The sequence below is a fragment of the Stegodyphus dumicola genome, chromosome 1, assembly GCF_044657685.1.
Source record: "Stegodyphus dumicola isolate Sdum_Otavi_A_Nest chromosome 1, ASM4465768v1".
NCBI lineage: Eukaryota > Metazoa > Arthropoda > Arachnida > Araneae > Eresidae > Stegodyphus > Stegodyphus dumicola.
Window position 1 is genome coordinate 56717900 of NC_140768.1, and position 18653 is coordinate 56736552.

Genomic DNA, 18653 nt, shown 5'->3' on the forward strand with positions numbered 1-18653 from the left:
AAACAAATTTTCTTTTAATGAACCCAAAATTTCAATTCTGGCACTTTTTGTTAATTGATAGTAGTTTCATTAATCAAAGTGCATAAGTGTGGAATGTAATGTATCATAAAGATACAACTCAGGGATTCCAATTTACTGCTTAGGATTTTACAAACAGGTTTTTGTATTTTTTCCTTCTCACTGAAGAGCATAAAAATTACTTTGAAAGTAATTTGATAAATCTCAATTCCAAAACTTTGGAAGAGAGGACTTTTTTATTGCTCTATATATGCATATTTGGCTGGTGGTCTTGAAATTAGATCATAACACATATTAAACATCTGAATTTTGGACTTTATATCCTAATTTACATGTATTAAGAATAAAATCAGCAAATAATAAGAAAAATTAGAAAATCAATTCGAAGATAAAGGTTCAAGCAAATATAATTCAGCAGGAAATTTGCGAGCATGAGGAACGGGCTTTGCTATAGAATACTAAAAAATTACTAATTTTTAAAATTGAAACCAGCTCTATCAAAACATTTCTCTATATAAGCATGAACAACACACATTACTTAATCCCCAAAAACCTATAATAATTATGTTACATTTATTTATTTTATTTGTGTGTATTTTGCTTTTTTAGTGCTGCTATAGAGATTGTAAAAAATAAATTGTATACATGTAAATATAAAATACTGTTTATTACAATAATATAAATACATAATTTCTTCATTCAATAAAATTAATTTTCTACGTCAATTCATCTTCAAGATTCCTGAATCTATATGCTGCATTATTTCTTTCTTCATTCATATTTAAATAATTATAAATGTGGGCCTGTAAATGTACATAAATAATTAAAATTATCTGCACAAAATACCTAAATATAATATATTTATACCTAAGTTTCTAATATTTTTACAATATAGTATGTTAAAACTGATAAACCAAACTACGATTTTGAAAGACTGACCATCACAGTTAAAATCAGAATAGTAAAAATGTTGCAGAAATAGATATATTATGTAGCCAATATGATGCTAATGCTAATAAACAGTGTACCAGAAAAGTATCATTATAATTTTTTATTATAGTATCAGTTTTTCTTGGATTCAGTTTAGTTTTTGGATAATTTTTTTATTTAATTACCCTTATTTTTTGTCAGTAGTTTCAAATTTTGCATTTATTTGACTTCTGACATCAAATGTTAAATGCTGCAGGTTTATAAAGATATCCTAAAAAATATGAAAAGACAATGTAAAAAATTGGAAAAAAAATTACTACAGCTTATAGCTTCAAGGAAGACTTTTTTAAATGAAGAAAAACACCTAAAATTAATTCTTGAAAAACAGATGGAAAATGATGCAATTCTTCTTAACCGACGATGAATATTAAAAATCACAAATCGTTCAGTACATAAATTTCATAGCTCATCTAACAAAGAATATTAATTCCTGACTCACTCAGGCATAATACCAGAAACTTACAGAAAAACAGAATTTCGAATTTTACTATGATTAAGTTTTAATAATAAATCATTTTGTAACATTTATCTTTATTTATATATGATGATCTTTTTTTTTTTATTTCTATGAGTCTTTAGAATTTTTGGTTTTACATTAAAAAAATTAAAAATTGAATAAAAAATGATATTAACAAGAATTCTGTCTTTTAAGTATTAGCTTATATATAATAAATAAGTACTGATGATTTGATGATCCAAACTTGATTGCTGAAATGGACAAAGCACATTTACAAAATATCTAGACTAAGCTAACCATCACCTTTAACAATCAGTATTAGGTATGCTTTATTCTTCATATACCTTGCCATTGCTTTTTTTCCCTCTGTTTTGTAAATAATATACTATGAAGGATGCATAATGTATTCAGATTCTCAAAAATCTGATAGAAAAACTAGATTTGAAAACTTTGACAGTAATAAATGCAGCAGATCTACAGATCCCCAAACTGGACACTACCAAGTATTGTACTCTTTATTAGAGGATAGTTTCTTTCTTGGTTTAAACCTCTCAGTGCCATAATTGAGTTTATCCGGTTATCAGATTTTTGTCACTTGGCATATATTAGCTTATAATTTAAGATATTTTGCTTTCTTAACTTTTTTAATAATGTAAATATCATCTTAATGAATGTAAGTTTATGAAAATGGAGATTAAAAAGAGTAATTACACAAATTCAACTAATAGATACTCTTTCAATATAGGTCTTCGTGACAGACCTAAAATCCCACACCACTTGAAGGTTAACAATGGTGCCATAATTGGCTATTTATCACATTTCTAACATGATGAAACTATTATGATTACACCTAATGAGCAGTACTTCAGAAACTAACTAGTATGTATGTTATACAGACAGAAAACCCCATTCAATGGGAATCAAACCTAAGATAAACTATCGATGTTTAGCAGTCTTATACATTTAATTGATGTTCAGCATATTGGCTTGTGCAGAATAAAACATTACACTTATTAATTCCTACTCGTTATTATATTAACAATTTAGCTATTAATTATGGGAATTAAAAATTTTCAAACCATCATAAAGCACAAAATTAGAGAATTTTGTCATCTTATTCATTTTAATGAATATTTTTTTAACTTTTAAACATATAAAATTGTTTTTCATTTTTCTACATTTTCAAATTAAGCATTGGATGATTTGGACAGCCTTTTCATTGTAAAGTTACAGTTACAGTTAATGCCAATTAATTGCACATAATAAAGATTTGCAATTGCAACTAAATATATGCTGCTTCCTCTGAGCTATTACATACCTGCCAACCAAGAACTAATTTCATTTTCTGCAGTGCTTTGATTTTCTTGAAATATCCAAGAGCTCTGTTACTCATTGATACAGCAGCAGCAAGCGTGTCTAAAAAGGGAGGAACATTGCCAATGCAAAGAATTTAGTACAATATACATATATGAAATATAATATATGTATATATATGATATGTGACTAATATATATGAAACTATACAAATCTATATATAGATATGCACATAAATATATTAAATAAAGCAAAATAAATACTATATATATTGCAACATATGTACAATAATCTTTACAATATATTTATTACATCAGATTTATCAGCCAATACATATTTACTTAAAATTAAACTTGCCTTTATCTGAAGCATTTAGCAAAATACTGGCAGTTTATGGCTTCTGTGAATGTAGAACCTTTTAAGCAATACTTTTTCAACATCCTTATGCTCAAATTTATGATGCTCACTTTAATGAAGAATGAATGTTTTACGTTTACAGTTCAACAAATGAAAAATGGTGCAAAGTTTTGGCACAATAAATTTTCATCAACGTAGAATGAAAAAAAATTAGATTAAAGAATAAGAAGCATAAGTTGAAAAAGTTGAAAAGGAAAATTATTTCATCATCGACTTGTCCTGAACGATGATGCCCAAGAAGAATGTCATTCCTGCTGCCAAAAATATGCTTATGGTGTGCTCTGGTTTTCCAAGAATTCGGCATTTCATCTATCTTATACAAATTTTGTTTGAAGCAAGAAAGATGAAAAAGTAATTAAAGACATTTATATCAGCATATGAGTGCACAGTATAATCTGTGCAAAGGTATCTTAACAACCTATATGTGGATGATTTCAAACTAGTATTTTTTCAGTTAGAACATGCAAAAATTAAAGAAAAAAATGCATTAAAAAATCAAAATTACCTATGATGTTTATCATATTCCATTTTCATGTTTAGAAATTTACTACAATTTCATATAATAAAATTATACACACAAAAAATAAGGCAAGATGAAAAAGGAGTCTATATATATAAAAAATTTTCTATGGCGTAGCGTTGAGATGTACAAAAGTGCATAATATATATAGCAGCCAGTTTGGAGGTTAAGACCAAGGAAGCGTCGTGTAAACATCTGCCCTCCAAGTGGTCACCAATTATATAAACAACATCCCAGCATGACAGGTTGACTTGGATCCATCTGTATATATGGAAAGACAACTGCTGTAACTATGCTTATGCTCAGCAAAAATTTGTCTGTACATGATCTCATTAGTGGCTGTTTTGACGTAACTGTGGTAAATGTCAAGTAGCTGGATTTGTGCATTTTCCCATGGTGGGATCTCAAAATGCTGTACTGCTTGTGGAAACTTATCAGACAAGGAGAATTCTTCAATGAGAGGATGAAATCTGACAGGAAAAGAAGGCCCACAGGATGGACGTGGTTCAAATAAAAAGTCACAGCTATTATCAAGTAAACACAGTTTATAAGTGTGATGGTTCTTAAGAGTCAACATAAAGGCTCTGGACAGGAGATGTCCTGAAGGCTGCAGAACAAATCCGCAGAGCCTAATGATGAACAGGATCTAGTTTTAACAACACTGAAACCGAGTGGATCCAAAAACAACTGAACCATAGCCCAGTCTTGAGCAAACAAGAGCTCTGTAAATACAAAGCATAGAGCAACACTCTGCACCCCAGGAGGTATTCGCCAGGACTTTTAAAATATTTAAAAATTTTGTACACTTCTTTCTCAAGTTTCAGACACGAGAAAAGAAAATCCATTTTCAGTCGAACATCACCCCTAAAAATTTTACTTCAGGTGCAACTGGAATCACTGACCCACTGAGATATAATTCAGGCTCAGGATGGAGACCTTGCTTTCTACACAAGTGCACACTTCCATTTAGAAAACGTAAATCCTTGTCTGTTTGCCCATTCCTGGATTCTGTTAAAAGCGATCTGGAGCTGCCTCTCTACATGTCTCATATCTACACCTTGACAGCTAATTTGTAGATCATTAACATATAAAGATCCTGAAATGGTGGGAGGAAGTTGTTTCAATACAGAATTTATTTTTAGGCTAAACAGGGTTATACTAAGGACACAGCCTTGAGCCACACTCTCTTCCTGTTTGAAAACTTCTGATAAAACAGAGCCAATCCTTACTTGAAATGTTCTAGCTTCCAAAAAATTCTGAATGAAAAATGGTAGGTTGCCACGCAAGACACTATCATGAAGATCACGAAGTATACCATATGTCCATGCCTTATCATAAGCTTTCTCTACATCAAACAAAATTTAGATAAGGGGATTTCTTCTTACAAAAGCTTTATGAACAGATGTCTCCAAAAGAAGCATGTTATCTATCATTGTTCTTCACTTTCAAAAACAGCTTTGATAAGGCGAAATTATATTATTCTTCTCCAAGAAATAGACTAAGCGGCTGTTTACCATTTTTTCAAACAGTTTGCATACGCAACTAGTAAGGGCAATTGGCTGATAGTTCGAGGGATTTCTTGGGTCTTTCCTGACTTAGCAATTGGAATCACAACAGCTCTCCTCCATGCAATGGGAAAAGTTCACTCCTTCCACATCCTATTGGAAAGAGTGAGAAGGGCAATCAGTGATTTATAGGACAGATGCTTCAGCATTTCGTAATACACACCATCAGGACCCGGACAAGATCTACGAGTCTGCAACAAAGCTCTCTTTAACAAGGAGAATTCTTCAATGAGAGGATGAAATCTGACAGGAAAAGAAGGCACACAGGATGGACGTGCTTCAAATAAAAAGTCACAGCTATTATCAAGTAAACACAGTTTATAAGGATGGTCAAGTTGAGACAATATATTAAAATTACTATGCAGCAGCATAGTAAAATCTCTATTATAAGGCTCAAAGTTGGAAGAGTTGAAAGCGATGGGACTTCTCTCAGAGTGTTACTTGATAGAAAGAAATGAAGGTGAGTAATTTCTGCTGGAAGAAATGGCAGCAAATATCTCACCAATAGTATTCGCAATTCTTCTATGGAGCTAATCATTCAGCCATCTTTTTCCAAACAGGAAAGTGAGTGGTCTTTATATATTTCGCATCTTTTTTAACTCTTTCGCAAACCCACTTACTTGGCATAGAGGATGTTATTGACGACACATATGAAATCCAGGAATCTCTCTAGCTTTGCCTTCTTACTTTTCATGCACTTGCTTTAGCTCTTTTAAATGCTATAAGGTTTCGCAAAGTAGGCAAAAATCAGTGAAAAATTCCCCAAGCTTTTTCACTGCTTCACGGCAGTCACGATTCCACCATGGTTTTGAATACTTTAGCATTTTCCCTGATGTTCTAGGTATGGAGAGCATAGCTGCCTGAATAATAATATTATTGACTGCTTCAAATGTGTCATCAATTTGCACATCTTCTACTATGTTCTCTGTGAGCTCTGCATTGGAAGAGAAGAATTCCCAGTCTGCCCTATCAAGTATGAACTGAGGGGATCTCCACATGGGGTTTGCTCCTCTTTGTGCAAGAGATACAAAAATGGGATAATGATCTCTTGTAAAGATCATGTCCCACACTAAAAGTGCAAAATAGCAAAAGAGATGGTGATCAGATGGCAAGGTCAAGAGAGTGGAAAGCCTTTCAAGGTTCATGAAAGTAAGTATCATGCCCATTATTCAGGAGACAAAGGCTTATGATCTTCAACCATCTGCTCAATTTGTCTTCCTCGAGAATTTGTGTCTTTACTTCCACAGAGTGGACTATGGCTCTTAAAATCTCCTATTATGATAAAGGGCTCAGGCAGCTGCTCTATAAGACCATTTAAATCTTGCTGATCAATGCGCTCATTTGGAGGCAAATACAGAGAAACGACTGAAACAATATCAAAATTTGCTTGATTAGCGGCAACTTGGAGGGATGTTGTTAAAGAAAGTGCATTTGATGGATAGTCCAGTGAGGTGAGGAGACCTACACCTCCACTGGCACACTCACCTGCTAGGTTATCCTTCCTGGCGAAACAAAACCTCTGAAGTTTTGCTTGTTGTTCTGGTTTCAGATTTGTTTCCTGTATTGCTAAGCACACAGGATGATAAGCATTGATTATAGCTTTGATGTCTAGGAAATTTCTGTGGAAACTGCGACAGTTCCGTGAGACAAGGGGGACCATTATTGATTAATTTTTTTTCTTTCTGCGCTGTTTTTTAGTTTTTCGTGGAAGTAGATGCCTGGGAACTTCTAGACCATCTTCATATTTCCCTACTATCTGAATCCGCAGATTCAGAAATCCTCCCATCAAGAGAGATATTGCTGGGACTTCTATTTCTATTAATTATTTTCTTAGTGGCATTTTTTGGTTTATTTTTTTGGGAGGAATGACTGTTTCTTTCTTTTTCTTTTTTTTTTGGAGGGGTGGGGGTACTAAACGAGTTGGGTTTTCTTTTTTCTTGTTGTTTCTAATCGGTTGGGTTTTATTTGGTAGAGTCTGTGTACCAACTGAAGTTTGGGTGGCAACTGTACGAGATGTTTCAGAGCATTGGCATAAGATGTATTTGGCCGAACCTGTGTGCTTTGGACTAATTTTCTGGCTTCAGCATAGGTGATGTTCCTAGTTATTTTTGCAGGCTGCACTTCTTTTTCTGATTTCCATTTTGGGCACAAGCGAGAAAATGCTGGGTGCTCTCCCTTGCAATTTATACACAAAGGCTTAGTGGTACAATTATCACAATTGTGACCAACCTATGAGCATTGCGCACATGTGAGGCTACCATGAAAAAACATCTTAGAATGGCCGAAGCTCTGGCATTAGAAGCATCGCATAGGATTTGGAATATACGGTCTTACAGCACAATTTAGGTATCCAGCCTTAATATTCTTAGGCAGATGAGGCGAGTTGAAGGTCAGGATCACGTGTTTCGTATCGATCAACTGACCTTCCTTACGCATCTTGATCCGCTTAACACCACAGACATTTTGGTCAGACAGCTCAGATGCGATCTCTTCTTCAGAAACACAGAGAAGGTCGACGTCTGAAATTACACTGCAACAATTATTCAACATCTTATATGCTGTTACAGTGACATTCGTTTGCCCAAGTTTGGTTACTTGAAGTAAGGAAGCAGACTGGTTACCTAAAGTTGTGCCAATAAACAAGTTTCCGGAGCAGAGACACTTTATATTTCTGGGCTCACCAATACAGGAATGGATGTATTGATTTATCAGAAAAGGAGACATCTTTTGCAGCTTGCCAGAAGGACAAGAGACAACAAGGAAAAGGGGACTATTGTTAAGATTATTTGCGTTTGCATCTGTACGTACCTTTTTAGCAGATTTTTCAGAACTACTGACACTTTGAGCGATGAGACAGACTTCAAAGTCTTTAATCATGTATATATTTGAATTAGCCATATTTAAGGCAGAAATTATCCAAACCCAGCAGCTCCACCCACCACAGAGTCCAACAAGGGGACGCAGAAAACTGCACCAGGGTTAACTGGGTCTATACGCAATCTGAAGCCCCCACAGTCAGATCTCCCGAAAGCTTATCCCCCAAGCCACTGTCTTTAAGGACACGTGACCAGCTGATTGACACTAGCGGAGACAACTAAGTGCCTCCCGTTTCAGTCTGACGCAGAGGCCACAGCAGTGTGTTGGGGACAGTACATCGCCCCTCAACTACCAGGACCCTCCTTTCCAGCCTTATGGGTCACAATGCACAGCAAACACGTAGGTGGTTTTCTCTCTGTGAGAAACTCTAAACAAAGGGATATGGCAGAATCTCACTTTGAGCCCAAACCTCTGAAAAGGAAAACCACAATGGCAGAAGAAATGAAAATAGTACAGAAAAGAAGAGATGAAAAGGAAGGGAGGAAATATCACTAAGAGCTCCAGGATCATGACCTGCGTCTCCCCAAGAAAGTGATCTCTTGAAGGGCTAGGTTACCTCAGGATTGCCACACCCGTACTCACAGAAAGTGAGCCCCTGAAGGATCACCTACATTGATGCTGAAGAAGACTATTTTGAACACTCCTAAAATTCTGTAAGCGTAACTTTAAAAACCTAAGCGTATCTACAAAATTTCAGAGTGATCCTGGTATACTGTATAATGACTTAGATGCTGATGCATAAAAATGTTAGTCATAGTGGCTGATTTAATATTTCTTTATTCTTGAGAATTACATTCTTAATATGAATTTCATAGTGAAATTGGCACAATCTGTACGCCTGTTCTTGATCACATTTTACTTTTTCTACATCTTTATAACAATGAATTTTAATAAAGTAAAGAAAGTTCAAGAGCAGAGAGCAAGCAAGTTGTTAGTATGGAGGTGAAAGATAAGATATGATGAGTTTAAAATAAAAACTGTTCAGAATGATTTAGTTTTGGTTTAGCTTTATTTTGATTGGTTATCATTAAGTTTCAATTTGAAAATCTGAAATTATTACTGGCTGAAGCATTATGAAAGTATCTGTGTTATTAATGTTAGGTAAGAATCATATGACATGGTGTTATTTTGAAATGATATTTTTAAGAGCAATTAATTACTTTCACTTACTACTTTTAGGACAGAAAAAAGCAATAATCAAATTAAAATAAATAGTTAAGGAACTATTATGAATGAAAGTTAGAATTTTAATTTACATATTTTTTATCTTACATATCCCCTTTAAATAGAAAAGGCTTAGCAACAGAAAGACTCAAGATATCAAGTGGTAGGAAATAAAGTTAAATAATATGGTATGGAAACTATAAATTATAAAATTGTGAACTAAATAATAATTTTTAAACAAATGGAGAATATAAATTTGAGCATTGTATTTTTGATAATAAACTCTTAAATGTTCTATTGAAATTTCAGGCATCAGTACAATTTGAAAAGTTCTCTTTTTTAAGAGCCCAAATAATTACCAGGATTCTTTACAGAAAGTCTTTTAAACTTCTCTCATGTCACATATTATGAAAAATACCGAACTTTGCACATCTACTTATTTTAATGCTTTATAACAAATTATCAAAACTTATAATATTCAAATTCCCACCTCTAAATGAAACAATCAAAAACACTAGAAGATAAAGATTTTTCAACTCACTAATTTAATGCTATTTTTAATACCACTTCATTATTCAGACTTTCAGTTAAAAAGCTTTAGTTAAGCATGCTTTTGCTGTTTAAACATATACAAAAAATAAATAAATAAAATAAAATAAAACTGCAAACTTGCATACAATAATTCAATTCCAACTCAAAGCGTTCATTAATTGTACATAAGCACTTAAGTATTAGATAATGAAAAACTGCAATTATTCTAGGATTGCAATTACATTGTAACAATTTCTACTGCACACCAACAGTTTTTACAAAAATTTACAACCTACACATATGAAAATTTCTAAATATTTTTGGAAAAAAAAAAAAAAAAAAAAAAAAAAAAAAAAAAAAACTTCTAATACTAAGTTGTAGTAAAATAAAGCTAGATAGAGATACATTTCATAAACAGGTTTGACATTGATTTAATATCTGAGAAAACTAAACAAATAATACTATATTTTGGCTAAAAAAAAGTTATACCTTTCTTAGATGAATCAGCAGATTTATCTTTGCTTTCTATAGCATCATATGCTAAACATCTTGCATACAAGAAACAGCAACAACCTTTGTCATAACAAGTGCCATGAGTGAGCAATGAGATAAAGATTCCATCAAGTAAATGTAATGCTTGTTTAGGAAGACCCAACTCAAGCTACAAATGAAACATATTGTATGCATGATTTATTACATAATAATTAAAAAATTTTCAGTTTTTATCTACCTACCTTTTTTTTTTTTTTTTTTAAATACACTCAAATACCGAAAATCTGCCGACCTGAAATCCGACAACTCCTGAAATCTGCGTTGCCTCTCAGAATATAAACATTAAGTTTATGGGTTCCGGAAACCGCAACATTGAGTAAGAAATATCGAAGAAAAAAATACTTACTGAATAATGACTCATAATTAACGAATAATAATGAGTCAAAATGGAAATACAAATTTATTGATATAAAAACGTTAAAATAAATAAGATAAGTTTTTTTTTTTTTCCCCTTCTAATCTGCATCGAGGTAAAAAAGCAGACGATTCAATCAACTCTTTGTTCAAATTCACGATTCACGTTGTTGTGAGCTTTGTTCTTTCATTTCACGAGATTGTTTGATTGTTTAGAGCTGCTTTTTTTTTATCCGGATATTTTGTGGATAAATTAAGAATATTTTTAATTTCAGCCCTTTTTAATACAATGACAAATAAGAAACAAACTCGTGATGTTATTGCTTGCAACGTTGAAAAACGTAAACACGTTGCATTGACGGTAATGCAAAAAGTGCAAATTCTGCAAAAGATGGAAGCATGTGCTACTCCTCAATTTATAGCAAAATGGTATGTAATTGTGACACGATCGTGTATGATATATGGAAAAATAAAGAAAAGTTGTTGAAATTTTACAGCAACAGTGATTCTAACACCGGAATCTGAAACCAGAAATCTTTGCATGAGGCAAAATCGGTAAACCTCGATGCTGTGTACATATAATACAATTAATAATATAATCAATTTATATATGTAATAGTAATTTAATGCATATAATAAATTAGTGCAATAATGTATATAGGAATTTAATTAAATGTATCTAATACGCATTATTCATTTTGCATTTTTAGTCCGAATCTTATGCTTTATCTTTTCTGTCCTGAAATCCGCACAACCTCTGGTCCCAAGCTTTGCGGATTTCTGGAATTCTACTGTACTGCCAAAACTTTTTAGAATAAGACTAACACAAAATTCTAAAAGCTTTTAAACTATGATAAAGGAATTAAAATTTTCTAGTGATAGCAACAAAAATATTTTACTTAAGAAATCTTGAAGATTTTCTGCTGGGGGGGGGACAATACAGTGTTAATTTAAATACTAATATATAAACACAATAAGAATTAGCAAGTGAGAAAAAATATCAGTACTTTCCAATTATCCACAACCTTACTAAAAAGTTCACAAAAAGTATTCAACAGACAAAGCAGTATATTGCCAAATTAACTATGGGGTAACCAACTGTAAGATTAAAAAACTTATATAACACCAAGAAGGCGAATTTCAGCAAATGTGGACTTTGGTGCAGAAGCGCTAGCAAAAGAAACTCGCCAAGATGGGCAGTTGGGTGAAGGAGAAAAAAGAGGAGGTGTGGTGCGCATGAGTTGGTATATTCTGCCAAAGTTCTCTTCTGTAAAATTTAGTTATTATTTTTTTATGTGTGTCTGCAAAATAAATTCACATATCGTGAAGCTGGTGTGTTCATTATTGATCAGCCATTTATTATGAATTAGTAAGTTCTTCTATGTCGTGGAATAGTGCAGTGTAAAAACCAAAATTACAGGTAAACTTCACTCCTATAATGTCCACAAAAAATATGTATGCTGCAACTAAAGTATGCACACAGTCTGTTTTGGCTGATACACAGAGCCCAAGTTGTACAATGCTGATTTTGTGCAATTTTTCTTGAAAATAGATTGTTGGGTACACGTAGGAAGAACAGTGCAAAAAAGAAACCCATGCAAAACATGCCTAATTTGGCTGGTTTTCAGTGTCAAAGTTAAATGATGCTGAGTTTGTGCAACTCTCTGATGTTTTCTGAAGAAAAAACAGCAGCACAAAAAGTAACAATTTGTCCAAAAAAAAAAAAAAAAAAAAAGTATTTTACTACCAACATTTCTTGACTGACTGCTCTTGTATAGTTAGTGCACCACTATTTTGAAAACGGCTATTGCCCTTTTTATTACCTTGGTGAGAAATTAGTAACCAATGAGTTTTCAAATGCTCTCCAAAGTTGCCAGTGTGTTCGCAACTTTATAGTGGAAGTGCAGATAATCAGAAAAGTAACAAAATATCAATATCTGTATTCCAACAAAAATCACAGAATTTTTCTCTGCAATAATTACATATGGTCATGAGGAGCAAATAGAAAAGTTAAAACCATTTAAAAAGACATATTTTTAGGAAATCCTTTTCTGGCATAATTATTACCTGTACAGATGCTACTTGAACTGTTGTAATGGCTTCAAGAAGTAGTAGATGATGAGCTTTGCATTTTGCAAGGCATGTCATTAAAGATGGAAGTGCTACTATATAGTTTGGTGTTGTGCACAAGAGTTCAGCTCTCAAAAGAAGGGCTCTGCAACATTTAAAATAATTACAAATAAACCATTTGTTATATAAAAGAATGAGAAAATACAAATAAAAACTATCTTGAGAATAATAAAATCTTAATTATTCTGAAAATTTACTTAGGGTTTGGAATTTAATAGCAATCACAATGGTATTCAGAAAGCACAGATTCATTTTATGATTTTTCAGTAAAGGTTCAAACATAATATGGGACCACTTCCCATCTGTGAAAGAGTTTCATAACACAATCCTAACTTCAGATTTGTTGCAGCAAATTGTACACATGTAGAAACAAATATCTCATAAACATTTTTTGAATCAGGATATAAAATCAGAAGATAAGAACCAGAAAATATGCAAAGATGGTACATTATTTCCTAACTTCATCTTGTGAGCAGGTTACACACTACATTAGCAACATGAAAATGAATCATATGGTGCAACCCTAGTTGATGCTTGTTGCCCACGTTCCATTTGAAAGTATTCATCCACATCCTTACTGAGCTATATGGTTATCTTCCACAAAATTATACAATACTCTGATAGTAATCTTTCCCAGAAAGAGCTTCTCAAAATTTCAACTCAAATCCACTTTAATTCATTCAAGTCAGCTTTAATTCAAGAAATGCATTTGTTACTCAATCAACTCTGCATTGTGCACAGATTGCATACTGTTAATGCAGAGCACAAGGAAAGGCAATAACCATAACACCACAAGAGGAAGCTCTAATCTCATATGATAGCACTGTGACCCTTTTTCCCCATTATGATAATTACCATAATGGTAAGAAGATAATAAAGGGGATATTGCACTCATCCAACTAAAAATGGGAAAGTAGTTGCCACCCTATGCACTTTTTTTTTTCCAGTGGTTTTTGTTCCAGTTGCATGTTTGACAACTATCCTTTTTCAATTTAAATTGAAATGACAATTTGCTCTTCTGCTGAAGTATATTTAGGGGGAAAAAAAAAATATTACTAAAAATGTGAAAAGCTCCTCAGTTACTTTGAGATTATGCATTCAGCATGTATGCAATTTAAGATCAGTGATTTAGATTATACATTTCTTATTACTTTACTATTTTGTAGTTTTCCACGAAAACTCTGCTATAAAAAAATTTACAATTACTAGCTGGAAATATATTTTGTTTATATAAGACAAAATTCTTGGTAATAATCTATTCCAAATCTAGCAGGTCCATTAGATGAATTTAGCTTTACCAGGCTACATACGACATATATAAGGTAAAGCAGCAAACAACCAGATAGTGAGATAGTAGACCTCAAATAAAAGTTGTGTTGGTTTTATGTTAAGATCAATATCTTATACTGTATATAAAAAGATGTGAATATGCAGGAGAGGCACAAATAAGGCATACTTCTAAGGCATACGAAAAGCTTTTACCTTTCAACACTCAACAGGTGACTATCATATAAATATTTTGATATTTTCTTTTAAATTACTTCTAATTCTTGTAATTACCTTATCTATATGAATTACATCATGTAATTCCACAGTATTGAAGATCATCTTACATATATATAAAACAACAAAAATGGATGTAGAAGGCGATAAAATGAGCAATGAAAAATACATAATAGATAGAACATTTATAATTAAATATTCAGTAATGCCAAAAACAATTTTGTAAACTTATCACAGAAAGATATATCAAATTCAGGTCTTTGATAAGTCTATATTTTAATTCAATTTATTACTTTCTACTTAGAAAACTTTATGAGCCAAATTGCCAGTACTGGTGTTGACAAGATGCATAAATGCTGTGCTTTAGTATCTTAGCACAAATACTAGTAAGTAGTTTTGAGTTATAGAATTTTTTTTTTTTTAATATATATAATAAAGTTTTCATTTACCTGCATATTTATCTTCTCAATCAGAACTGCTTCAAGAGTTTTCATACTTAAATTTGGTTAAAATTCAATCTGTATTTTTTTTTTTTTTTTTTCAATAATAGAAAAAAATTCTTTTGCAAGTTGCACTTGAATGAGGTATTATTAAAGGAGCAACCATTACAGTCTGCAATATTTTGTATTAATACACCCATTCATATCTTTTAATTTTGCAATTTATCAACTATATATGATGTGCGATGTGCAGTTAAAAAAAGCTCACACTGAAATGAAAAATACCTTCACTTCACTTTTATTCAACTCAACATTTAAAAAATATAATCTTGTTTCTGCATCAATCACTAAATTTTCTTTTTGTTTATTTCAACAGTTCTTGGGGTAAGAATTTCCATTCTTCAAGGTTTCTTCCGTTCAATCTGTTTCGGTTGTCTGGTGTTCTGCAGAGCGAAAGATTATACCACGAGATATCTTCTCAATCAGAACTGGCACATCTTCAATGGGATTTGAATCAGGGAAGAACACTGGTCAATCCATTCTGTGGATATCTTAACTTTCCAGGAGCTTTTCAAGAGCATGAAACCTGAGCAGCCATGCATTATAACCATAGAAAGAAAGCCAGAATCAATGGCACCTCAGAAAAGATGCATGTGAGGGAGGATAACTTCATTGCAATAACAATCTCTGATAAGTAACAATATGCGATTACGATATTTGCTAAAAATGCAGAGCTTCATCTGTCTGTTCAGCAAATTGCCTCCTCATACAAGCATGCCAGGACCACCACAATAGTCACTTTTCCTGATGTTAGTAGAATGATGATGTAGAAGCATATACCTAACTCTCTCCATATCAAATGGTGCCAAGAATCGTTTTTCAGACTGAAATGACTCTCATCAGTAAAGAGGACGTGACTCCATTGATGAGGTGCCCAGTCTTTGTGTTCTCTACACCACTATAATTGGTGCTGCTGATATGCTGTGTTAATGATACGTGACATTCAGGACAGTGGGCAAATAAAGTCATCTGTTGTTCGGTTAACTTGCACAGCTGCTAAGCAATTTCTGTGTAGGGTTTCGAATGTGCTATGTAGGGTTTCGAACTCTTTTGCCCGCAGTTCGATAACGATCATCATTTAAGGCTGTTTTCCTTGGTCGATCACCACCAACTTTTCTTACAGCTGCATCTGGCATCTAGAAAGCTTTCTGAGCTCGTGAAACAGCACTTTTATCAACTTGAAACTCTTGGGCAGCAGACATCAAACTACATCATCCTAAAGCTTGCCAATCATTCTACCCCATATAAAGGCATCCTGATGTTTTCTTGAGCCATACTACACACACAATCTCACTTTCATTTGCACAAGAATGGCTGGAAATGAGCTTTCCTTTCTTCTTTTTAAACTGCCCTGACTCCTTGTGTTTTGCATGCTCTGACATACCCTTTGACATCATACTACTGCTATCCGCATATGCATCACTTTTCTATTTAATTCGCTTTTCATAGTACTTATCACATAAAGTTTTTTACAACAATTTCATGCTTTTATGCAGAAAAATGAATTTATTGCTTACATTTTGCACATTACTATAGTACTGCAACTGCTGATTTTTAACTGAGTTTTTTTTTAAATTTATTATATGATAAAATTAAAAAGTATTTATCAAATAAATTCAAAATATTTACCACATAAATCCTACTAAATAAGAAAGTTGTAGAGATATTATGATTTTTAGAAGCAAGAGACATGAAAAATGAGCATTGCCCTCACCGGGACTCGAATCACGGACCTTTCGAATACTCGCCGAGTGTGCTCACCAGTACACCATGAAGGCATGCCAAGAAGGGAGGGGGGGGGCGACAAATACCTTATAAAGTAAATGATCACATCCAGGCCTATAATGATTTTTGTTCTTCCATTTTGTTGCTCCCCATGCATGTTCAATGATTTACACATGAATTCTAGGTTGAAGTTCAATAAAATCATACATAAGCCTCGCTTTTAGGTGACTAAACCTACATTTTCCAGTTCTTCTGTTTCGTGGCCCTTCTAGCAATCAATATGCTGCACTGCCTCAATTTACATTTTCTTCGATATCTTACAACAGATATTTGGCTCCTCTATATGGGGGAGGGGGAAGAAAGAAATTTCTTGTTTCCATTAAAACAAGTCTTTCTGTTTATTGATAAATTCCATCAAACACTCCACTGAGGTAGAAAACATTGATCAATATTCCTTTTCTCTTTGTAAACAAATTTCACTGACCTTGATAATAAGACTAAGTCTACTAAATTCTTCTTTTTCCTTCCTCCTTTCATCTTCAAAATAATTTCAAATCTCTTAAGTCACTGTTTCAACAAACAACTATTTAATGACATATTGAGTTTGTCTTTTTAGAATTGAATCGATATAAACTATGTTGGCCACATAAATCATATCACAGTTGCAATAGAAATATAACTACCTTGTTGAATTCCAGCATTTTTCTTGCAAATTTTGCATGCAAACCTGATCTTTTTTCCTATGATATACAACTTCATTTCATGAAACTATGAAAACCTTCAAGAGGCTAGAATAATTCTATAATTTCTGAAAACAGTAAATAGCAGGAGATTCTGCATTTGGCAAATCATGAAGATGCACACTGAATAAAAAGGATGGAGAACAATTAATTAGCATAAACTAACTAATTATATGCTACAAAAGGATGAAAAAAAACATGGTTGCCACTGAAAACACGAATATGATACTATACATTGACTTGCAGTTATTTACTGACTACAACGATTATTTCCATTTCTGGGTTGGACATTGGCTATTTTAATATAAATCTTTATGCAATGCTGTCTGTAACTGGTAAGTCCTACTCAGACAGATAAAATAAAGGGAAAATTAACAAAATTCTTTATAAGTGGCTATTTCTTCAAATCTAAAATAGTTTTGAGTTTTATCAACCATTTCACTTCAATAAATATTACATGTAAATAACTATCAGCTAAATTGAAGCATTTTATATACTTTTATTTGCCTGCAACAAACATTCATTGGTATATACCATAAATAAATACTGCTATGCAAACATTTTGGGCAGAAAAGAGGAAAACAGATATGTGGAACAACACACAATGTGAATAAGAGCAAATAAACATAATTTCAATAATTAAAATTGTTTTTTTTTTCAACAAACCTGACATAGAAATGAGGAGCTACTGTATGTGAGGCTTCACACCCCTCAAGAAGCTTTTTAAGTGTTTTATCAGCTTCAGCAAAATTGCCTTGGTTTAAGAACAGCTGTGCTTTTCTGAAATATAATGGAGGGGGAAAAATAAAAATTTATATTCAAACAAATAAAAATATATGATTAAGTATATCTCTATACAGTCAAATTTCAGTTTAACCAATTCCCCTCTCCACATAACAGTTAAGGAAAAATCTTAATTCAATGGATATTTTATTGAGTGTCAAAAAAGTATCAAATTATTTTGGAAGAATGACACAATAGTGATGTTTAAATTAAGTATCATTATTATTCATATGCAAGTTTGAATTGTCTTCATTTCAAACACAAAAGTAAAAAAGTTGCATGAGCCTTCCCACCAAACTGTGTAAGAAAATCACAAATATAGACATGTAAATAATCCAATCATAAAAAAGGAAGTTTTTAATATGTTATGTGAAATGAATTCTCCCATGCGAACGCACCTGCATATGTCTCTGTAAATGGTTACAGATTTTGTGACTAGAATATTACAAAGATGTTTTTACATAATGACTTTTCACCTCAGTTCATAACCTGAACATCTTTTCTCTAATGAAA

The 18653-nt window shown here is 32.6% G+C and overlaps 1 protein-coding gene across 1 annotated transcript in view; it reads right to left on the minus strand.

Moving 5' to 3' along the window:
- Positions 1 to 666: 666 nt before the first annotated feature.
- The window catches only part of ida (anaphase promoting complex subunit 5 ida), a 72303-nt gene continuing 54316 nt past the window's right edge, over positions 667 to 18653 (minus strand). Inside the window, exons 14-18 of the mRNA XM_085814993.1 lie at positions 18024 to 18137; positions 12827 to 12974; positions 10343 to 10514; positions 2784 to 2881; positions 667 to 821 (exon numbers count right to left, since the gene is read on the minus strand). Coding sequence (XP_085671119.1) covers positions 735 to 821; positions 2784 to 2881; positions 10343 to 10514; positions 12827 to 12974; positions 18024 to 18137 — 619 coding nt within the window. The 3' untranslated portion in view covers positions 667 to 734. The remainder of the gene's footprint in view (positions 822 to 2783; positions 2882 to 10342; positions 10515 to 12826; positions 12975 to 18023; positions 18138 to 18653) is intronic.